Raw genomic sequence first — 24,764 nt, 5'->3', positions numbered from 1 at the left:
AAATTTGAGAAGAAACTTCTTCTCAGGCAGGGTGACAGAACACTGGAACAGGCTGCCCAGGGAGGTTGTGGAGTCTCCTTCTCTGGAGACATTCAAAACCCGCCTGGACGCCTTCCTGTGTAACCTCACCTAGGTGTTCCTGCTCCGGCAGGGGGATTGGACTAGACGACCTTCCGAGATCCCTTCCAATCCCTGACATTCTGTGATTCTGGGAGCTGCACCCCGGGGCCGGGCCCCGCTCCGCCCCGGCCCGCCCGCCCCCGCGACGCGCGGGAGAGAGGACGGAGCGCGAGGCGTTCCCGCCTTTGCCCCGCTCACGCGCACGCGCCGCTCACCTGCGCGCACCTGGGCGCACCTGGGCGCGCGCGAGCCGGCGGCGCCCCCGCCCCCCCCCCCCGCCTCGCCCCCGCCCCGCGCGGCGGCGGCGGACCCGCCCCGCCCGCGCCCCGCCCGCGCAGGCGCACGGCTCCTCGGCCGGCAGCGCTCCGGGGGCTCAGCGCTGTCATGGCGGCAGAGAGCGGCAGCGCCGGCAGGAAGAGAGGGCGCTGATCGAGATCGCGGCGTGAAGCGGCTGAAACTTCAGGCGCCTTCCGGAGAGAGGGGCGGCCGGGCGCTGCGCAGCCGGCGAGCGGGGCGGAGCAGGCGCCTTTCCCCCGCCGCGCGGAGCTGGGCGTCAGGGCAACCCCGCGCCCCCTCCGCGGCAGCCAGCGGTGAGTGGCGAACTTGCGGGGCGGCGGGTCGCTGCACCTGTCCGCGCCGGCGGAACGAGGGCAGGAGCCGGAGAGGCGGCAGACAAGGAGCCGGCTCGGGAAGGAGGAGCGTGTTGCCTTTAGAAAAATGGTTAATAAAAATTAACAATGAAGCCCCTCAGGGCCGCGCTGGGGTGCGGGGCTGTCCCTGAGGCGGCTCCGCGGGGGATGAGGAGCGGGGCCGGCGCGGGGACCCGCGGGCTGGCTGGGGAGCGCCCGGCGAGTTCAAAAATATCTCGGGTTGTCCTTCAGGGCTTGTAAATACCTGCGTGAGGGCAGAGAGCTGCTGACAGACGCCTCCTGCCGAGGACGGAGCTGGGACTCCCGAGGGCGCGTCCTCCCTCCTCCGTCGGACACGGGTTTCCTCGGGAGCCGAAGGGAAGGAGTGGGCAGCCGGTTCCCTTCCCGGGCAGCCACAAGTCTTCACCTCCTTCCCGGAGCGGCGGGCGTCCTGCTGGCGTTGCGGGCCGTCACCTGAAGTGCGCTCAGCATGGCGAGTGGAGGCAAGCAAGTTGTTCAGCCAACAGGTGATGATGGAGGAGGAGCAGGGAAAGAAGGAAACGCTGCTGAAGGGGGAAGTGTGCGGCAGCCGTTGAATCCAGGAGTCCCCATCCGAGGGATCAAGATGAAATTCGCGGTGCTGACAGGACTGGTGGAAGTTGGAGAAGTATCCAACAAAGACATAGTCGACACTGTATTTAATCTGGTAAGCTGGCTGCCTTTTTGGGCATGAGAGAAAAAAACAGCATATGTGTGCAGAAGAATCCCATGGGTTTTTAAATGTTACTTAACTGTCAATATTTTTTACGTGTTTATACTTTCTTTGCACTAGATTTCAGCTAGGTTCCTTTTACTTATGGATCACAAAAGCTGAAGATAAAGCATATGAACTTCTATATATACATTTAAACTTGAAGCAGCTCTCAACAGCATCCTCCTTAGTTTGCCTTAGAGAAATTGTTGCTTTATTTATAACTCAGAGGTGTATTGTTATGTTTAAACATTCAACAGGTGTACACAACAAGAAAGTTAAATGCTGATTTAGTAACTGAAACTGTCATCAAAACACACACGTTGTTTTAAGCCAAAACAACTTTTCCTGTTGAGATGTTTATGTCCCTTTTTGTTTTTTATTTGCTTTGGAAATAGACAGAACTTCCATGTTCTATCTGCTGGGAGTGGGGATGTCAGTGAGCAGTTCATTCAAATGCTTTACCTACTTTGCTTATTGAGAAGAGCAGGACTTGGTTTCAGTGTCCTTTTTAATTAATGAATTAGGTAGTTAGCTACTATTTTTTTGAATGCAGTATGAATATATTCAATGCTTCATAACAGATCTCACTAAAAATTGAGGATGCAACTTTTCTTGCTGAAGCTGCAAGCATAATATTTAGTGTTTTACTTTTTGGGCCATATTTAAAACAGTCGGGCAAGTTGTTAGTGTTTGCTTGCTGAAGGAGACCAAACATTAGGAGAAGAACTGTCTTTAAGTTTAGAAAGACACTCTGCTATTGTCAGAGATCTCAAAACATCTCTAAAAATACTCGTCATTCCTCCTCCTTCCTTTTAGTGAGCACCTTTGACTTTAAAACAGTGTGGTTTCTGACAAACCAGGAAGTGAAAGCATGTCACGGTATAAAGATCAGTAACAAGGAAAGTCCGTGCAAAAGACATACTGTTTTTTAAATGTTATTTGCATTTCAGTTATTTTTTTAGTAGAATTCTTTGCTACATGCAAGTTTTATTGGTCACTAAATATTTATGTGTGCTGTGTCTGTTTAATATTTTTTGATGCTATCTTCCCGGGTAATGAAAAATGTTTATTTTTGGAATATTTTTGTATTAGCAGAATGTAATGCTCTACATTGTTTGGATAAAAGTCTCAATACAGAGGAATTGCAGTACTGGCAAAAATGAAGTGCAGAATAGAGTTTTCATGGGTGCTTCAATTATGAGAAAGCGATTTAAGTTACTTAGAGCGCATTCAACAATTGTCCTTGACAAAAGCCAGTGCTCAGATAGGTGCATGTGAGGTTCAGAAGGAAATTCCAGCAAATAGTTTATGATTTAGGACACTTATGTGAGAGCAAGTTGTTCATGAGTGTGTTAAATTGTGCTTTGTTTCTAGCATGGTCTTCTGAGTGATGTACTGGAGGTGTATTTTATGGCAGCAGTGGAAAGAGGTTCTCGTGGTTTAACTGGTAACTAAGCCCCACACGGCTGCTCCTTCTCTTCCCCCCAGTGGGTTGGGGGAGAGGATCTGAAGGGTAAAAGTGAGAAAACTCGTGGGTTGAGATAAAGACAGTTTAATAGGTAAAGCAAAAGCCACACAAGCAAAGCAAACCATGGGATTCATTCACTACTTCCCATGGGCAGGCAGGTGTTCAGCCATCTCCAGGACAGCAGGGCTACGTCAGGTGTAATGGTTACTTGGGAAGATAAATGCTGTAACTCTGAAGGCCCTCCTTCTTTTTTCCCCATGTGTTTCTGTTGCTGCATATGGCGTCATATGGCATGGAATATCCCTTTGGTCAGTTGGGGTCAGCTGTCCCAGCTCTGTCCCTTTGCAACTTCTTGTGCTCTGCCAGCCCACTTACTGGTGGGGTGGTGTGAGAAGCAGAAGACGCCTCGAATCTGTGTAAGCACTGCTCAGTGGTAACTGAAACATCTCTCTGTTACTAACACTGTTTCCAGCACAGATCCAAAACGTAGCCCCCTACTAGCTACTATGAAGAAAACTAACTCTATCCCAGCCCAAAGCAGCAGGTATGTTCAGCAGAATAATTAAAACTGTAAAAGCTCCTTGATTCTGGGATTCCTTTTTTGCTCCATGTTAGACAGGAAAGGAATGAAAAATTCAACTTGATTCAGAGAATCATCAATTTTAGATTTAAGAGGTCTGAGGAATTTGACCTGTGGACTGCATTCTCCTGGATCGTCACTTCCTGGTTAGAAGCAGGGCAGTTTCCGACCCTAGAAATTCTTGAAACTGTATTTTCACTTTTTCTGCAAGTGACACAACATCCCCGATCTTTCTGAGAAGATTCCCCAACCATTCCAGCACACCTGCCTACGATGTGGGATGCTAAAGTTCATGGTCTTACACCATACATTATGAGAGCAGAGCTAATCAGTTGATAGCTATCATGAAACAACCAGTAGTTTGGTAGTAAGGACACTTTACCTGGATTATGTGAGAATACAATCCAAATTTTTAAGCAATATAAAAGAAAGTAGGTCCCTTAGGTTTTTTGAGTCCCAGGAAAGCATATCTAGCGGTGACGAATTTGGAAGATGATGTCTTGGTGTTCTGTGGTTTTATTAAAACTAGAATGCTTGAAAAAAATCAAACCAGCCAGCAAACCAATAGTTTTTGTTACAGAAAACATCTATTTTCTGGACTCTCTTTTTTTTGGTGAAAACTGTTAAGCTGACTTTTTAATATAGTTTTCTGAGATACAAAGTCTTCCTGCAAACAGTACTCATCCATCCGGCATTGAGTTCTGCCTCTGTTCAGTAGTTTGCTTCGCCCTCTTTGTTTTGTCGATTAATACCTCTGAAATCACACTGATCGGAATTTAAGGCATGTGAAATATTGTTTAGCAATGGTGTACTTGTTTTTCTCTGTGTGTATGCAGGAAAGATTTAACTTTTATATGAGAAAGTAATTCTTGGCTATGGCTTTTCTGGTAGTTTGTTTCCCAATAGCTTTCGGAGCAAGTTTACTCATGTATGTATGAAAGTCGTGCTGTGATCTGTTGTTACTAATGGGGTTAAGCCCAGTGTAGCCTCTCCTGTTGGGTTTAATTCAGTTTGGTGACTCATAACTGCACTACCTCAGCAGTGTTAGCAGAAATCAGCTTGCTCACTTCTTGTACTTTGAAAGGAAAAGACGTACGGTATTTGGGGGATTTTTAATCACTGAAGTGTGACATCTTCAGACCACAGTGGAAGAAGGGCTGGGCAGATCTGTGTAGAAAGGTGTTTTTACATGCTTATTCTTCATAGCATAACCACCCTCAAATGTTAAAAGTTTCTCTTTAGGAAAGGGAGGTTAACTGACCTTGTTTTTATTTCTTGAGCAAGCATGTTGCTCTTGATTATGCTCTTCCAGCTTGCTGTGGTATATGCAGGTTATGGTGAATTTCTTTGTGAGGAAAAGTCAAGAGAAGGCTAAGGTGCTGTCTTGATGTTCCTCATCTTTAATGATTTAAGAGATGGTCGTGCTTTGTATGTGAAAGACTCAGAAGGTCAAAAATCTAAAGTGCACAGTAATTGACCTGCTGCTTATTTAGTAAATTAGAGCTTCTGTAGTCCTGATTACTTGAGCAATTAACTTATTCAGTCCAGCAGTGTCATATCTTGGAGCTGAGAACCACCCATAACATTCTTCTCTGTCCAGCAATATAACAGAGCGCTTAGTGAGCTTGCTTCTAGCATGCAGCAGAAACCTAACAGTCTCACTTTATTGTCTTTGGAAATTCTACTCGTAGAAATACTCAGACTGATGTGTTTGGTTTTGGTTAATACTTTCCGAAAAACTAGTTTTCCAGCCCATGTTAGATAAAGCTTTGTGTATTTCAGCACTTCTTGAAACGGAGAAGGAAAATACTGACTTTAAATAAGTTTATTCTCTGATAAACTTTGAAAACACTTTCTTGGTCAAGTATTAATCTGTTCTGTTATTTTTCTGAGAGACAGTAAGCTAAACTATGGGTATATATTGGTCATGCATTGTGAATTATACTTTTAATTGACTTTGGGCAGTAATAACTCCATGAATTTCCTTTGTATACAAATCAGGCGAATCCCTGTTCATGACCTCACATCTGCTTCCCCCATCCCTTTAGTTTATTAAAATAAAAGAAACCTCCCAGCAGAAGATGGTAGAATGGAAAAATAAATTATTTACAGTGGGATCCGTTACTAACTTAAAACAGCTATACGTTTTTCATGGTAAAACAGAGAGACAAATTGACTTCCTAATAATGTAGAAACTTTTAGATAGAGTAGTAGAAATAGTTCAGCGATTGGCAAAACCTAAAAACATGTAGATATACAACTGGTAACAGTACTGTGCTACTAAGGTCAAAGAACGTTTTTAAGATCTGAAGTTTTCAGGTGTAGAGAACTAATTCTATTCTGAAGATTATGCAACCTGCACTGGAAACTTAGGAGGCCCTTCAGAATTTTTTCTAGATTAAAATTCTGGGTGGAGCTTCTGTTCTACTCTGTTCTACATGGGCTTGTCTTGTATCATATGTCAAGGTTGTCTTCTTTCCAAGTTATTGCAAGTTTCTTGTTCATATGTAAAACTTAGGTCACTGGATATCGCTGCCTTTCAGTAGCAGAGGACTCTCACTGACAAATGTTTTGTCCATAACGGATGCTGTATGTGCTGGGGTTAGCTGCTGCATTAGGCTTGCAGTGAGAAATGGATATTCTGGCAAAATTCTGCTATGCTTCAAGCAGATGACTGTACAACTGTTGTTGGTCTCTGTGGTGTTGGTATAATTAAGTTTGGAGACTTCATGCCAGAATTTACTCAGGTCTCAAGTTGACTGGTGTATAGAGACAACAGATATTCTGGACTTTCTGCTCTAAGGAAATTCTGTGTTTTGCTCTAGTCCAGTTTTGTTTTAAAAAGCTTTAGCACTTCTAATTGTTCTATTGACTATAATATAGGTTAGTGTATTTGTTTTGGTTCCAGGTTTTTTTATCAGTCTGTGTTGCAAAGACTTTTTTTTTTTAATGTTGTCTGTCTTTTTGGTGAGGAGAATGTGCTGTTTCTTCTGATTCTGCCCATGGATTATGATGTCCTCACTAAGTTTCCTTAGTGTCAAAGTGCAGATGAGAACAAAATCTTGATTTTTATCACCTTTGGAGAAAAAAATAAGAAGATCAGAGGAACAAAGACTAAAATTACTTTAAAACTTAATTTGTCACCTCTCTCACTTCTGCCAGACTTTATTAAAACCACAAACAAAAAAAGTCAACTTAACTTTTAAAAATTCATACTGTTTACTTTGCTTTTTTCTTCTTCCCCTTCTTCTTCAACCCCACTTGGGTTTTTTACAGAACAAATCTGAAAGATTTCAGGACTACCACTTGTTTGCCTGCTGCTGGTGTGCCCTCTAGTCTTTTTGTCATTTCTCCATTGCTATGGTTTCTGTTCCATGAACTCTGTTTATCATTATTCATATTGAAAGCTAATGGCATCACCTGCTGATACACAACAGGTTTCTAATTTGGTATGAATGCTTCTGAAACACTAGTATAATGGATTTTATGAAGTAGAAATTCCTCTTTCTTTTGTCTCTGGTCACAGGCTTTTTTTTGCATGTACCTTCTTGTAGAAAACCCTCAAAACTAATGCAGATATAGTTACATGTATTACAGTAGTAATAATGCACTGTTAAAGTTTTCATAACAATGCCTTGTTTTCACTACCTTACTGTATGTTTCTAGAGAATGCTAGGATTTACTTTCTATATAAACTTATAAATGCTGATGACAAGTGAGAGTAACCAAATAATTTCTAGAGCATCACAGAATACTGTGCATTTCTTAATATATACAGTCTTCCCTGGTAGGTTCCCAGTAAGTACACCTCTGGCTACAGTTACCCTAGTTCAGTCACTTCTGTCCATTTGCCATATAGATGATAAGGTATGTCTGTGGCTTTAGCTGGGTCAAGCTTGTAGCTTTCTAAAAAAAGTCATAGTAATTTGGACAGTCAGCTGTCTTAGTGATCATGCATGGTTTTACTCATGGTGAATGAGTGAAATTCAGCAAAAGATCTGTAATGCTGCCCAGTCTGCCTCAACATCCTTTATAGAAGTACACCAGGTGCAAACTTACTTCTTGTTGGCCCCTTCCAAGTGGGAGGCTTGTGCCCAGTTTGAGGAATGAATTTAGACTCCTTGATTCCAAGTCATCTTCATGCATTGAAGACATCTAATTTGGGATCTGGTAACAGTAAAAGATTGTTTTGGTAAGTTTAGCTGAGTGAGGCTAAGAGATTTCTTTTGCGAGATGTTACCTAGCTCAGAATTGTTGAGTAATGGGAGTCACTTGTCCTTCACTTAAAATCAGAATTACAGACCTCCATCTTCTTAAAATATATTCTGAGTAGTTATGGATACACTTACTATTGAAGTGATATGTATTAGTTTTTTTTCAGGTATTGGCACAATTTGGAAATCACTTTGTAGCTAGTGGAAATGTCACCCTGGGTAGTAAGTGTAGGAATTTCGGGAATTTTTGTGGTTAGTTGAGAAATGCGTGGAATGTAATAAGTGAGATGGTAATGGCGGTCTTGAATTAGACATGCTGACGATTTAGAAGAAAATTGTCTAGACTCTGAAGAAGAGCTGATTTGTACTTTGGCCATGGTATCAATTCACTTCTGTGACTGCAACTTAAAAAACACACCGTAGGAGGACAAAATATGGAAGACAAAATCTTAAGACCACACAGGAAAGTGTTTAGTTTTTCTCACTCTTCCTCTAACTCGCCAATTTTTAGAGCTTTGCATGACCAATCTGAAGTTTCAAGTGTCTGTGTGTGACGCATGCTGTGTTACCTAGAAGTGTTGGCATTCTGCACTGCCATCAGTAGGCTCTGTACAAACATAAAATAAAGCTGAGAAAGCAAGGCCGAACCAGACATTTACACCAATCATGTCCTAATAATGCAATATTTGATAGACAGTTTTTAATTAGCAGTCTGTTCTACAAGTAAGCCTTTTTAACGTGTATTCGTAGCATACTTTAGAATTTCCCTTTAGAGAGGAATGCATCAGTTCAATGATGGATTTTTCTAGTTGATGTCCTGTAACAAAGGAGAGTCCAGTATCTGTTGTGGTTGTTTTGCTCTCTCTAAATAGTATTTTAAATAGTATTTTGTACCATCTCTGTCAGACAGGACTGGGATAGATGGACCACTGGCCTGACCTGGCAGTGCAGATCACACAGTCAAGTCATGGCCATATGGACTGGCTCAGTAAAAGCATTAGCGGATTAGGGAATAGAATGAAATTAGTCAAAAGCATCAGAGAAATAGGTAGGTGGCATGTTAAGGTTGCTAGCGAGGCTGGACTTTGCTTCAGAGTGAGATAAAAATAGATAATTATTCATGTGTGTTGAAAGAGGTTAAAGGAAGGATGAATCAAAGTGCACAGATTTAAGAGGAATGTAAGTATAGAGAAGTTTTTTGAGGTGGCTGTATTGGATGGATACCGGAGGTCGAGGAAAATTAGAGATGAGGAAGTTACTTAATTATTTTTTAAGGCAGTGTTGGTTTGGTATGGTGTTCAGTACTCAGTGGCTAGTCAGTTGCAGAGTCAGATGCTTAATTTTGTTGGGACATCCCAGTCTTCTGAGAATCATCAAGCGTGACTCTTTTTGTGTGTGTGTTGAGATTTCAAGTCTGATGAAAGATAACAATGGGCTTTCACTGTGGTTTCTTTCACCATGTGTATATTTGTTTTACCACCTATTGGGGAACCTGCTCTGCTGCAGAGCTGTGTCCCACTTGACATAGTGTTCTGACTTGTATTTTTAACTAGGTAAGTTGGTAACTTAAAGCATTTATAGCTTCTGTCTTTATGCAGTCCTTTATGAAACTTAAGGAGGAAGCTTTAATCTGTTGCACAGATTAAAAAAGCTCTACAGTTTAGTCATTAGATGTGAAATAGCTACTTACTGCCTTCAGTGTTTCTGTGTATAAAACCCTTTAAGAATCTTTTCTGTGTAATTCAGTCTTGCATGCATTAGATTTACACATATCTTTTTAAAGAACTTCTATTTATTTTAAATAGGTCAATCTGGAAGAAAGGTTTTTTTTTTTTTCATAATCACTGATTACAGTTAGCTAACTTTCAGCCATCCAAGTGTCTTCCCCAGCCCCTAGAGGCCTTGCTGGCCTCTTCATACTGTTTTGCATGATGGTTTTTGGTATTAGCTTGACCTAATTACTAATGTCCTGATTTAGATTACATTTCTGCTTTAACTGATTCTGGATTTTTCTGTTAAACTTGGTATTGTGCTAGAGTGTATTATTGTCTGTCCAAAAACTAGGCGGGTTTGTTTGTTTGTTTGTTGTTTGTGGGTTTTTTCCTTTCCCCCTCCCCTCCTCCTTCTGGGAAGCCTTCAGACTTCATCTGTCTTGGAGCTCTGGCCATTTGCCAGGAATCTGAGGGCTCTAATTAATTTGCATAAAAGAGGATACTCTTGCCACCTGCTTTTTTAATTCCATGTGTGGCCAGTGGAGACTGTAGTTTCCAGTATGCAGTGCTCCATCTTTAGAGCAGATAGCAATCGAGATGCATCCTTGCACAACTGCTGTAATCAAATTCGCTAAATAATGATCCTGCATGAGCAGTTGCAATTGTACCTTCTCCTGAGACACTAGGCTTTGTGCTGATACCGGAAGCTTCTTGTAATTTGTGAAGGGTTTGCATTTCTACAATGCTTTAGATTCCAAAGCTTCACAAGTAGGCATAAGTAGTTCCTAAATAGAATCTAATTTGTAGAGAAGAAAACCTAATGCCTTCTATTGCACTGGATTCCTCTAGTAATAACTGGGGAGCTGGGAGGAGCTACATCCCAGGCATGATTTTCTTTGTAATAGCTGCCTTGAGTTGATATTTAAATGAGAGTAGCTAGTGGGAATAGTATGTGCTCTGTTGCCTCCTGTAAAGTGCTCTGCGAGTTTGAGCTGCAAGTGTTTTTACTACAGCCTGCATGTGAGTAGTTCTGTTCATATTTTTGTAATCTACATAGATCAAGCCAAAAAATTTCATATGCATATACAGCCAATTCAAATAGATTGGTTTTGGTGTGACTGAAAAGCTGGAAGTGAGTTGTTCAGGCAAAAACCTGTTCTATTTTGTTGAGGCAACTGAAAAAAGCAACGCATAGAGCTACCGGGTTAACTTTCCTTTGCAACTGAAAATTGAAATCAGAGTAACTGCTTAGGACTCATCTGTTCTAAGGGGGTGTGTTGTGTGTATTCATGTCCAGCCCTCTGCCCTGCTTTGCCATCAGCAGTTGTTTTCTGTGGTGTGAACAGAAGTTGCAGAAATAAATGAATGAAATGAAGTCTGTTCTGTTTGCCCCACTTAGATACTCTGAATTTATAGTCTTATACTGGACTAGCCCTGTAAAACAGTAACAGTGCATAGGGTGACCTGTAGCTTATTTTTTCTCTCTTTTGGGGATGCTGAAAGGCTAGAGGCACCAGTAAGGAGCAGCTGAGATGGTCACTGCAACTGGAGATCAATTTCTTTATAAAAGAGCAGCAAGAGAACCAGTAGTGTCTTACAGTGGATCGGGAAGCACGTGATTATAGAATCCAGGGTGTGGAATGGTTGCTTAATATCTCACAAGTTTATTCCTTTATCAAACTGTGCAGGTTTGGGTGGGAATTAAACTGGTTGTTTTCCCAAATATGTTTGGGATGAGGACGAGTGGGGAGCTCTTTGGTACAATAAGGTAAATCCTGTTGCTGTAGAATTGCTGAATAGAGGCTTTGCAGATCCTGTGACTTTTGAGTTTTAGTAGTCCATTATTAGAGAAATCTTTAAGTTACGCTGTTTGCACTTCTTGAGGTTAAAACTGCATTCCTAAGGACGATTGTTTGTTGCAAGATTATTGATTCAGGTGGACCTTGGAAACAAGTAGTGCTTAAAACCAAAACAAACAAAAGGTTCTTTATGCAGAATCATAGACATAAGTTAAAAGAAAAGGGTAATGATACAGAGGTAGGATTGCTGCTAAGCCTTAAAACAATGCAATTGGGGGAGAACAGGAACCAAATGACTAATGTTGGTAATGGTGCATGACTGTTAAATAAACAAATGGAAACTATCGGTCCAGTCAGCATCTGCCTTCTGCTAATGTTTTCGTTGAAACTAAGCATGTGATTTGTCTGTAGTTTTGGTTGTGAACTTGATTAAAGAGAACTTGCAAGCGCTTTTTTTTTTCCCCTCCAATGGGAGCTTAGTTATACTGTAGGTTTTGGTTGAAGTGTATAATTTAGGTGCTGTAGTGCCTGACTTTAAGGTATCTGGAGTATGAAACTGAGCAACTGTAACTGTGCTTTTTGAATGCATTTCAAAATAGCTAATGTGAGATGGGGAGCTATGTATGTTTAATATATTGCTGATGTTATAGAATGGGAGAACACCGAGATGCTGGGAATGGATATTTCAATCAGGATTGCAAAAAGTAATCTCTAGCCAAGGGTTACCTTCTGGAGGTATGGTGTTCTTAACACGATTTTCTTGGTTTAGCAGTGGTGCCCAACTCAACTATCAAGTGTCCCAGCAGCTTCTCATCTTTATGCAAATCAGGAAATGCTCATGGGGAAAAGATTGCATTGTTTTCTTGCCCATTTCTTCCTCAAAAGTAAGGTCCTGACCTTGTGCCATGCTAGATTATCTACCGCTTCACCTTATACCAGGACACTCTGCTTTGTCCTTTCTGCGCTCCTGCTGCCCTCTTCCATGACCTGGTGCCTGCTGCCTTTGTCCGGGGCTGCAGGAGTGAGTCCCGAGCACTGGCTGGGTTCTGTAACGGGCTGGCGAGCTGAGAATGCCCCTGTGTGCTGCCCTGGCTGTGGATCAGCTGATTGGCAGGGGTATTGCCTTTGGGGAGATGTTTATTCCATGACTCATCTGAGACTTGGCCCAGAAGACTTGTGCCCTTCCCGTGTATTGCTTTTAAAGTGAAATCTATATCGATCTTTGGGGATTTTGCTGGCTTAGTAAAGTCTCGCCTGTGCAGGAAATGAAAGTCACTCTGCTTTCTATCCTTAATAGGAAGAGATTCAAATTGCCATTTGTCACGAGGGCATAGCTGTGGTGTTACAAGGGACTTGTAAGGGGACATTTCCAGCCTCTCCTCAGTGAAGACTCTGCTCGTATGCAGCAAAGAATGCCAGATTCATGGGTATGGAGAGAAGGCACAGAAGGAAGAGAGTCTCAGACCTTGTCGTTAAGGTGTTTGAATAAGATTCTCTCATCACTCATATATGGCAGGAAATATTTGCAGGTGAAAAACAGTGTATTTCTTGCCCACGTGTTAAGGCTTTAATCAAGTTTTACGTATGGTGTACAGAATCCTGATTTCCTTCCTAGAAGGTGAATTGTCTTCAGATAGAGGGGTTTGTCCAGTGTTGGGGAATAGACTGCCTTAGCCTGTTGAATTTTAGAAGAATTTCTAGATTCTGTGCCTGAGTCTCTACTATGGGAAACTTAGGGAAAAGAAGCTTCCTTAATGTCCAGTGACTGAAAGATCACCAGAGTTGGTTGGCAAAAGATGACAAAATCTTGCATTTTTTTGCTTCTGGATGGTACTGCTATTTTGTAGAAGAGAGACATCGCCATTTCCAACTAGATTTTGTTTTAAGAGTGTCCTATCTTGAGAGAAGCAAAAAAAAAAAAAAAAAAAAGGGAGGGAGGAAGAAAATGATGTTCACATTGTTAGATGATGTAGATGACTGTAGCAAGGAAACTTGTGAGTTCAGGCTTTCCGTTAGCTACATTATTTGTGTTAAATTGAGAAGCCTGGAAAACTGGATATATATCACTTGAGAACTAAGTTAATCCTGATGCCTTTGCTGTTGTTCCTAGCAATTTAAAGATATGTATGGCTGTAGGGGTTTTTAATTAGATATATGAAGAGTTGTTGGGATTTCTTTCAATTATAGTCATATGGATGGAGGTAGCGGTAAAATTTTAGAGGAGTGACTTATTTCTGCCCAAAGAAATTGTTTTAAAATAGCATCACGAATGAACACTTTCATCATTGTAGCTGTGCTGTAGTAAAACTTTATAATAAACTATTTGTTTCAAATTCAAACTTGAAATCAAATCCTGACTGTCTAAATGTAATGATCTTTGGGTTGTTTGTTAATTTCTATGGGAAGAATCACTCTGAAGTACACAGAGTGCCAGAAATTTAAACTAAACTTACACTAAAAGAATTGTCCCTCCCCCACCTCCAAATGTATTTTGACTTGTCCTGTCTCTGTCATGTGTTGTTCAATATCTATGTTTTTGTTTACTCTCTAGTGTGACACTATATATTAGTCCTGTAGCTGTTACTAACTCATGTGTAGGGTTTAATGAGAATTTCACGGCTCATTCCTATTTAAGTTCCTGCTGTGGTAGTTGAAGCTCAGTATCATCCTGAACAGAATATTTCCATGCATTTCAGTGTAGTCATGTCACATATTTCTGGCAACAGGACTAGTCAAACACTGGCTTAATGTCGATTTCTGGCATGTGTGACACCTATTTTGTGGTATATATTTTCAGTTTTGGAATACACTTAGTGTGTGGTGTCTGTGGGTTGGCAGTGCTTTTGACTTCTGTAGCACTGAGTTAGAAGTGATCTTGATACTTCAATTTCCCATTGAAGGTAGATGTACGGCGAAGGAGGTGAATAGGTTTAAATGCTTATTTATATTCTTGTTCCAGCTGAGTACTCAATTTCACAACTTTTAAGAGTCAGCTTTAGTATTTCCTGTAGATCTATTGCCTACATATATGAAGCTCAACTTTGTCTAGAAGTCTTGTACCTCAAGTATACCTTGGGGTATAAATGGGTTTGTTGGCTTGTGACCTTACTGTGTGCATTGGAAAAAATGCTTGAAAGGACATCGTAAACCAGATATTGATGAGCTAAAATGATGGGATCCAAGCAGCATAAAGGATTTCTCAATTGCAGTAATTGTATGTGCAAATTCCTCTATAAGAGATGCCTGAACTTCAAACTTAATCCAAAATTTTGAAGGCCAAGATGCCTTTGTTTAAAAATGTTAATAGTTTGGCTAAGAGGAGCTATTGTCTCTTACCAACATGCCAGCTAACTATCCCTGATTAAGTTAACTGTGGTGTCAAAGCAAACACAATAATGAAATGTATGTATGGTAACTCTATTAATTAAATATTAGTTACCTGAGTGCCTTTTTTTTTCTTTTTTTCTTCAGGCATTGCTTTGTTATGAGCAATGCTGTAGTCAGGATCTCTGTTTGATATGGTTCCATGTTCTGGTGCTGTGAACCAGTAAGATATTTATACAGTCATTGTGTTTGGTATTACGAAGTTGTAGCATACTCCTCTTTAAGATATAGTCGTAAATATATTTTATGTCCATTGTCTTTTCCCTGTGAACTGGTCCAGATGTAAGTCAATGGCATCTTTACTTCTTCTGGACTGTGTCACTTGGGTTAAATTACAAACCTTCAGGACTAAGCTCTGAAAATAAGGAAGAATCAGCTTAGTTCCTTGAGATGAAATTTCAGGATTTGAAAATGAAAACTAGAAAAGATGTTAAAGTAATTGAAAAGTTACTCTCAAGAATCAATGATACATACATTAAGATTACCTTATGTCTTTTATTTTAAGCAATCTTAAATGCTTTTCTCTGAAGTTCTGCTTGCTTTTTGCAGCTGCTGTATGCTGCTGTACCCCAGAGACATGTGGCTTCAGCCTTTGTTCAAATAAACTCTTCCGACACACAGACTCCTGCTGCTTTCAGAGCAGCAGCAGATGTGTGTTTTCTGCTGGGTGGGGTCAGGTACCCAGGAAATGGAGTTGGGAGCTAGAAAGGGAGGACAATCATATTGGGCTTCCCACTCTCGTCCGAGTGCATTATACTGTGCTTCCTACTTGGAGATCAAGTAGAGGTTCTGAAGCATGGTGTCCTAAAACATGAAGTCAATTAATGCTAGAAGTTCAGTGGAATACTTGCTTGAAACCACATAATAGCAGGTGTATGAATGCAACATGTTTATTTTGTTTAAAAAAATGAAGAATAACACATAGCAGTAGAAATAATAATAATAGTAATTATTTTTCAATACAAAGAGCAACTAAAGAAAGCGTGTTGAAGATACTGAGGTGATCCTATTTGCTAGGCTTTAAAAACGACAGTGGGAATTGTTTTTCTATTTTATCTGCTAGTTCTCTGGAATGTATGTACTGAAGAAGCAGCTTTGAATCGAGGAAGATCTCAGGATAGAAATGAAAATTCTTGTTAAGGACAGGTTTCCAAATCTAAAGTTAGAAATGTATAATTATTTTCAGCTAAAGCTCTTTGAAGTTTCTACACATTACGTGAGGCAGAGACCTGTTGTGGACAAATCCATAAGTTGCCTGATTTTTGTGCAGCAAACTCCAAATGTGAAAGATCATACCTGAAGAAGCACAGATGAGTTACAAGTTGAAGTATCTCGCTTGCTTTGCTGTGGGTGCAGCTGTTGTCGCTGCCATCACTGCAGATGGCGTGTTTACTGCCAACAACCATTTGAGGCTAGAAACGAGAGCCTTTGTATTATATACTTCCAATGTGTAAAACTCCTTAAACTGGTCACTGGACTATTGCTTGTAATTTGAAAAAATTAAAACCTCTTGTCCTGTAAGACAATGACCTGAAATTTATGAGAATCTACTTGTGGATTTGATTGAAAGAACTAATGCTAGTAGGGTGATTCATAGACCAAATGCATGTTAGATGTTGAAATATGTCAATTGGATGATTTCATAAATTTAACAGTCTTATGCAGCATGAATAAAACTATTATTAATTTTTTGAGTAATAGGATGTGTAAGCAGAGATATTTACTCCTGTTTCCTCATCAAACTCATTAAAATTCTCCTATGTATGGATGTGTCTCCCAGTTTATTTTCAACAGTCTTATAAAGTATTGTTTTTTATATGACTGACTTCACATATTTTTAGGTTCTAAAAATGTTACTGCTCTGTAAATCTGAAATTAGTTTTGTATTAAACACAGTGAGAAGTGGGACTGGAACATAACAAGAAAAAGAAATCTAATTTTATCACTTCCTAAACGTTATTGTCTCACAGGAGCATTCTTCTGATTACCTAGAGTAATTTAGCACCATCTGTAGTGCCGTGTGTAACACAGTTAAAGTAGTATAATAGATGCAGAGGATAAACACAGTTAAATTAAAAATGCTTGCTGAGCAAATGAGTAGGTAATATTTCAGGAATTTACATGGAGAGGGTTTATCTGTAGCTTTGTTTTCCCTATCCTACTGCTTTCCTCTTTGCTTCTCAGTGCAGAACTATGGTGGCAATGAAGTGATTGCCATTGGTAAGTTTCCTCTGAGAGAATGTTGTTACTGGCTGTTTTATCTGTATTTTCTGCTCAGTAAAGAGCTGTGTTGTTGCTTTAGCTGTCCTTTGCTGCAGCCTCTCCTCTTTGCCGGGAGTGCCCACATACAGAAGGCAAGAGAACTGCTGTGATGATTGTTCTTTACTGCAGTGGCATCGGGAGTTTTTTCAGTCTCCAGAGTTAAACAGCTTAATTAGCTCCAAACTTTTGCAAGCAGCACACAGACTGTTTAAGAAACTAGGTGATGAATATAGCTCTCAGCACCCTAGTTAGTTGTCTTAATGGGAAATGTTTAAAACAAAAAAAGAACCTTGCTTAAAATGTGACCTTTTGAGTTTGAAGGGTGGTGACATTCAGCAAAATCCTTGTGATTCAGTAATGGAGTCGATTGGCAATTACATTTAAAGTAATTTTGATTTCTTCATAAAGCTTCATTTCCCTTGTTAAAAAAAAAAAAAGAGACCTCTGAGCTGATTAGATTCACTGGAATAGAATAGTTATTAATATTCTTTTGTCAGTGTTGTAGTCAAATGCTTATTTGTTAGTATTATTCTAGATGCTGAAAGCAGTTTTCTTTTCTGGCTTGTCTGTAAGTTGCTTTGTACAAAGGTAAGAAACTGACAGTAGCTTGTCATAGTGTGACTTTATACTTCGATAAGGCTACAAATAGGTGTAACTTGAATTTCTTCTTTCTGTAACTTTTACTTTCCTTCCTGAACATTTCCTTAAATGTTTAATTAGGATGTGGCTGTGCTGAAGATAAATGTGTTCCACAAGTCCCTTTCCTGTCTCTTGACTCAAAATTTGCACGAGGAAGGGGGTGTTTAAATTTTTATATTGAAGTACTTTTCAAATTATGAATAATTGTCTTTATTTGTATCACAATAGCCTTTCGTATTCCAGATGTGTGATTGACCAGCTGTGTTGAGGTAAAAGTTCTGCCCAAAACAGCACTGCGCATAAAAAAAAATGGGTGAATGGCAATGAAAATGAAGTAAGTTTTAGGTTTATCTTGAAATAAGAGCTGTTAAGCGAGTGTGTTCTGTGCTGAATGCTTTGTGAGAAAAAGTGCAACAATAAACAGAAAGCAGACAACTCCACTCCTTTTGAAAATTGTACTTGAAGAAAATATATTTTAAAAATAATTGTCTTGAAAAAAAAAGGCTGTAGAGATTTCTTTTCTTTCTATTTTTCCTCTCATCTTCCATCCACTGTCATATTTCCCCAATGTTGGAAATGGAATGATTTTCTTCAGTATTTCAGTTTATGTGTGTTAAAACCAAAACAAAACCAACCTGAATTTTTGAAATTGTGTAATGCTACAATTTCACTACTCAAGTAGTGATGTCAACATATAAAATAAAAATGCTACAATTGTATGGCCAAATAGTCATACATGAGGCAACCATGTGCCTCCTCAGACTTACCCCCTTGAAGAGGGCTTATTGTGGATAAAATATTAATCTGCTTCACTCACGCTGCATAGTTCAGTCTTAAATAAATGCTAATTAGGAATGTCAGCTATATCATAAATTTTAGAATGAAAATGGAGACTTTGCTAGGCAGAAAATACCTTACTTTCCAAACTTTGTAAGGGTGTTGCAGAAAACTTTGGGTTTTTAAGTTTAAATCGGATTTTCAAGACCTTGTTGCACTTACTGCAAGTGTTTGAGTAGATAAAGGCAGGTTTTTTTCCTTGCTGTTTTTCATTTAGCCATTGGCAGAGCTGAAATAATGTGGTGGTTATGCCAAAAACTGTATTCGTATTTCTTGCTTCATTTTACAGTTACAAAAAGTGAAGTGTTCTGTAATACAAATTGTGTGCTCACCTGTAATGCCAGTAGGAGGACGTGAAAGGTTTACTTTGGGTTTTTATATTAACTGAATCTGGAAAACACAATAGGTATGTTTACATTTAGAGACCAACTTGAGTTGGGTTTGCAGTGAAGTGTATAAAAGCGGTCTGTAATGTACTTAGTGCACAATAAGTCATACCAATTTACACTTGAAAGTATTTATTTTCAAACTTTATGAATTTAAGATAAAGACTTATAGTTTATTTTGTGGGCATTTTTTAGCTTTTTGTTTAAGCTTGTCTTATTAGCAACCCCCCATAATTCAGTTTGAGAAGGCTACATTGTAAAGATGTAGGGATGCAGAGCTATATACTTTTGACGTCTATTTTTCTGCTTAGATAATTTTGCATGAGTTATTGCTGGGCTTCCTATTCCTCTCACCTCTACTGTGTATATTTTTTTTATTGTTCACTTGCAGATTTGTTTCTTTACATTTTTCTGAGGTGTCACCTCAGTTCTGTTTTTCTTGTCCTTTTGATTTGCTTCTCAGTTTTTGGTCTTCTGTAAAATACTATTCTTGCATAGGATGCAAATCTTTTTCTCTGTAGTGTTGCACACATATACTGTCTATAGGCATGCTTACAGATTTTTTTACTTATGGTACATAGAAGCATAAGAGAACTATGATATTGTATCACAAAACCAGTTACTAGAATTCCATTGAAGCAGCATGGTGCAAGTTAGAAGCATAGTATTAATATTTTGTGACATAATTGTGGTGGTTGAAATAAAAAGATATGAGGCAGGAATTAGTGTGTTTTAATAGTGGACCAGTCAAATATGTGAAGTGTTAAAACCCAAAACACAAATGTTTCAGAAGAGCAACAGTCGTCTTAAAATTCAGATAGTGAAAGGCTTAACTTGGAATAGTGCTTAAAAATTTACAGTTGTCAATAAAAGCTTTACTTGAAAGACTGTCAAGTATAGATTATAAGGCCAAGCAATCAATCTGTTAATGAGACCTTCTGCATAATGTCATCTATAAGGCCAACTAATATTTTAAGCAGTTAGTCTACAGACGAAGTGTAAATAATAAATCTTCATAAAGCGGATTGGGAGACAGCTTAGAACAATTGCCAATAAGCACACAGTCATTTCGGTTTGAGTGACAGTAAGTTTAACAATGCAAAAACTTAACACCTCATATAAGAAATGGTTTTGTCGTGTGGTGTGGGTTTTGTGTTTGGTTTTGGTTTTTTTGTTTTTTTTTTTTTTTTTTAAATGCTGGAGATCTGAAGATGTTAGAAATGCCATACTAATACAAGTGCCATTGAGTCTTACGGAGTGCAGCTCAACCTTGTGGAATAACTAAAAATTTGCTTTTTAAACCCAGTGTATTATTTTGTTAGACTTTTGGGGTTTTGCGAAATAATACAAAAAATATTGCATAAACTTTGATTGCAAATAGAAGCCCAACCAAAGATGTTAGAATTAACTGGATACATTGAACAGAACTTTAATTTGTTTGTTTGGCCTTACAGTAATCCTTCATCTTTGTTAAGGGAATCTGGAAACCTGGATGATATAACATTTCAACTGATGTGGACCTGACTGGATCAGGAACAGAGAGATGTTGTAAAGTGTCTTGGTTGTGATAATTATGTTCTTCATACAAAATATGTCTTGCCCTGCTGGTAACTTTTTTATATGAGATGTGAATCTTGGGATGAAGCTGAAATATTTGCTGCCAGGCACGTAACCCTTGTTGATAGGCAGGGTTGGTGACCCAGTGTAGCTTTCTGAGGTGAATTTCTGCAGGTGGGTTGCTATGTCTTGGCTACTGTCATAACTAGAAGAATTATTTCAACTGATTGAGAGTTTATACACTTGTCCTGGTCAGAGTGAACTTGGGGAAAGGGCACCTGTTTTGATCCTGATAGTGTCACAGAGAATAATGTGTTGACAAATTTGGTACAGGAATTTATAATGCATTATCCTCCTTTGTATCAAGTCCAGAGGATCTAGACTGGCTAATTTAGTAATATATAGTGAGTGGGAGTTGGCTGAGCTTCAGTCTGGAGAAGGCTGTGCATAGAGATCACTGTAGTGAGTTTTGGAAGGAAGCCAAGGAAATGTAGCAGGGTTTGCTCAGCAAGATTACACGGAGTCATTCTGATCTGCCTCTGAAATATTAGATCTGCTTTGACCCTCAGCTGCCGTGAAATGATTGCAAAGGTGGTGCAGGCAAATGACACAATACAGTGTCTGGTTGGAGAGTTGTGGCCTTTTCTTCTACATGCAGACCATGCTGTTCTAATTAATGCTTTTCCCAGAGCTAGATTAGATTGTGTTCAGGGCAGGGGGGGGACATGATGGTGCTTTATATCTTTCAAAAAAGAAATAATGATCTAGTTTTTGTCATGGAGTGCTTTGCCAGGAGCAGCTTTGTATGTGCTAAGAGAATCTGCATTCACTCTAAGTTCATTTCTGCAGTGATGCTTAAAATGCTGTGATTAATCTTTTGTTTGTTTTGTTTGTTAGTCATAGCCAATAAACAAAAACCAATAAGCAAAGTTTCATTTGATGTGCAGGGCTGGTGAAAACTAGTGCTCAAAGGAGTAAAACCAGTTTGACTGTGACTATTACGAAATGTTTTACCAATAAATCTTACAGAAACCATAATGAGCAAACTTTTAGCTATCATAAATGTGCTTAACAAGGTTAATATATTTGGTTTTGTTTTACTGATCCTAATATTTAGTGAATGCAAGTTTACAGTATTAAGCTTTTTGATTAACTGAAGAAAGAACAAAATGTTATGTGCTACAACAGGAGTATCTTTGTAACCTGAACTAGCAGACAAGTGAATAGGGATGTTCTCTCTGAGGTATTACTATTACTGGGTAAAATTTCAGGTCACAGAGGAACTGTATTGTCAAATTTCAAGTATTCTAGGTAATGTGGTCCATAAGACTGTTTCTAAGAAGTCATGTTTTAGTCATCCTAAGATCTACAGGAGCAGATGTAAACAATCTGTTAGAATCTGATTGACTACTGTGAAGTTGAAAAGAAAGTGTACAAGTATGCAGTCATGTTTTTAAAATTATTTGTTTAACTACATGATGGCTTAAAAGAGAAAATAAGAGTTCTGTTGGTACTGTTCTCATCTTATTTTTAAACACTTATTTTAGTCTCCCTATGCAAGACAGGGGATTCTTCAGGCTGGGGGTTTTATTTCTATGTACATAACTACTTATAAATGCTTATTTTAGGTGTCTAAATACTTCTAAAATTCTTTCTGTGTGTATGAGACAAAGTTGCTGTCAGATGTACTTGCAGTGACTAATTTTTAGAAAAGTCCTTAACTTATCATGTATTTACACATCTAAGCATCTGAAACTTTGAAATTATGCTTGCGTATCATTCAATTTCAATGTCTTTATTTTGGAAGACACATCCATATACTGGAGACTTCACAAAGTTCTTTTTTATATTCAAAATCTGTTACCTGAAATGCCCATGAGATGGTGCTCATCAGTCTTGTTTTTGTGCAGCAGCAGATCTCTGCTATATGAGTAAGAATGCAGTGGTTAGCATTGCTGTCTTTCTAAGAAAAAGAACAAAAAAACAACTGACAATATCTTGAATTAATACACAAAATATCCATTACTACACTATTTTTAAGCGTGCTTTGAAAACAGTCTTGATATCCCTGCTCATCTTTGGGAAGATTTATTTGATGCTAATTTACACAAATTATAGATTACCACTTAATTTTTGTTTCTTAAAAATGAGTTTTCTAAATAAAAAAAGGATAAAAAAGATTTTAGACATATATCCTATTTGTGCTGCTTTATTTCCTTCTGTTTATCTCAAAGATCCATGGAAGTTTTCTTTATAGAAAGCCTTCTGCTGCTAATCCACATTGGTGTGTTCTGTTCAGTAGTTTCTTTCTGTGGGAGTTTCATTAGTTTGATTTGTTTATGTTTTCTGCTTGACTTGTGCGTACAGCCTATAACAAGCAATACAGAACCATGGGCCTTGGGAGAAATGTTGAACTCTTTTTAACTAAGGTAGGGAGGATACTCCTTCTTGTGAACTGGAATCACAGTGTTTGAAGCTCCAATGTTGTTTTTCAAGTGTGCACTATGTAATTTCAGATGCAAGATGGGGGGAAAAGCAAAATAACAGGAAGAGATTGGAGTAAATGTCTTTCTAAAGTAAGGTTACAGAAATAGTGGGCTGCAGCACAGTAAAGCCAGGTGTGTTATTTTATGTTCTGTCTCAGACTGTTCTTACTTGTATTTTGAGTGTAATAAACTGAATGGTCTGGGGGAGCATGGGAGAGATCTGGCAGAGGACACAGCTGACATAGCTGAACACTCAATGAAGGAGCTACCAATATTGATAAATGGGTGTGAAAACGAGAGTTGGTTGAATGAAGCATGGAATGAAGTAGCTAGCACCACTGTTATAGTTGGCTGAACTAAGACAACACTCATAAAGAAAGTATCTGCAAATTATTATTAGCAGAGATTATAGACTTCTGAAAATGAGGACAGATTTAAACTTTGTGATTTTATCTAGCAGAGATATCCAGAGATTTACTGTGTACAAAGATTGTCTTTGTACAGGCTGTTGCAATTAGATCAGACCAAGAGGACAGGGAAAATCCGTTTCTTCTGGAAGCTTCTTTTCCCTTCCAAATTCTGTGAATGTTGCTATGACCAATGTTTCTTTTGTGTGTTTTGGAGGCTTCCCTCCCCACCATCACTATAACTTTGATCAAATGAGAATCTCAACTTATGGTTGCTTGTATGTTCTGTTCTGTCACTGACTGCTGAAAGCAGTATTAGGACAGCATAGAATAGAAGATATTAAAGTGCTTCAGAAAAGCACCTTGGCAGAAGATGGAGTCAAAATCAGAAGTGGGTGCAGCATTGTACTTGGCGGAAACTAAACATAAGTACCAACTCAAAATTAGGTTTTCTTCCTTTTTTTTATGGGGGAAAGAAAAAGGGGGCTCTGGCAGAATTTCTTTTGGAAAAATGGGATTAAAAGGTATAATTTTGGAATGTTTAACTTCACCTGGAACAGAAGGATTTGCATATATTCTGGATATGCTGAAATGGCCAGGACAAAGAGTTTAGAATGATGCCAAATTACAGTCCAAGACGATGCATTGCATAGTGGTTACTGGAGGCTGAGACAGGTGAGCAAGAAGGTCTTTTTGGCTATTTTCAACTTGGTGATAATGTTGATGGTGAAAGAAGAAACTTTATTATTTGTTTATCGATGCTGAAATAATCTGTATTGAGATGATAATGTATGTGAATGAGTGGTGTTTGAAGATTAGATATGATTTAAGGAAGAAAAAGAGGGGTAAGAAGAAATATTTTTCTAAGCTTACTTAGCACCGAGCAAACCAGCCTATAAAAGGAGACTTCTGCTGTAAGAAGATGTATGGAAAAACTGATTGAAGCTATGAGCAGTAAGTACCACTGTACGCTGAAGAGGAAGCCAGGGAGAGATACAAACAGAAGATAACTCTCTGTAGAAGCAGTCTTAATTTCTGCTCTTCTGACTCCAGCATTGCTCCATGAAACCCTTTGTGTCCTGCAAACCTTCCTTCTCTCTGAGGAACCTAGGGAGTTTGCTTTCAGATTTATTCTTCTCAACGTATTGTTTCACTGAGATGAAAGTCTAATTCTTATTCAATTTATTCTCCCTTTAAGTATAATTCCTTTTTCTTTGTGTCTTCGGATTTGTTGTTGTCTTCTCCTTCACTTCTTGGCATGTTTTCCTATCTACTAGCTCTTCAGTCTTGTATATCATTATACTCCTAATTCTTAAAAAAAAAAACCAAAACCAAACCCAAAACCAAACAACTTTGTTATGTAAGTACTTTAGCTTTTGTTTGTGGCAAACTGTGCCAGTTCTAGGTCAGACAATTTCAAATGGAGGAAAAAAAATCCTATGAAAGGAAATTTAGAAAATTTCTCATTGAATTTTTGTTAGGGAAAACCAAATTGAAATATTATATTTTGGAATGTTTCATTTAACTTGA

The 24,764-nt window shown here is 39.0% G+C and overlaps 1 protein-coding gene across 3 annotated transcripts in view; it reads left to right on the top strand.

The window, feature by feature from the left end:
• Positions 1-494: 494 nt before the first annotated feature.
• Positions 495-24,764, top strand: part of LRBA (LPS responsive beige-like anchor protein) — a 412,983-nt gene continuing 388,713 nt past the window's right edge. For all 3 annotated transcript variants that reach the window (XM_065634945.1, XM_065634947.1, XM_065634944.1), the window contains exons 1-2: positions 495-710; positions 1,002-1,455. In XM_065634945.1, coding sequence (XP_065491017.1) covers positions 1,240-1,455 — 216 coding nt within the window. In that variant the 5' untranslated portion in view covers positions 495-710; positions 1,002-1,239. The remainder of the gene's footprint in view (positions 711-1,001; positions 1,456-24,764) is intronic.

Source organism: Caloenas nicobarica, chromosome 4, assembly GCF_036013445.1.
Source record: "Caloenas nicobarica isolate bCalNic1 chromosome 4, bCalNic1.hap1, whole genome shotgun sequence".
Taxonomy (NCBI): domain Eukaryota; kingdom Metazoa; phylum Chordata; class Aves; order Columbiformes; family Columbidae; genus Caloenas; species Caloenas nicobarica.
Note: the sequence above shows the minus strand (reverse complement) of the source record. Positions and strands in the feature narration are given on the sequence as shown.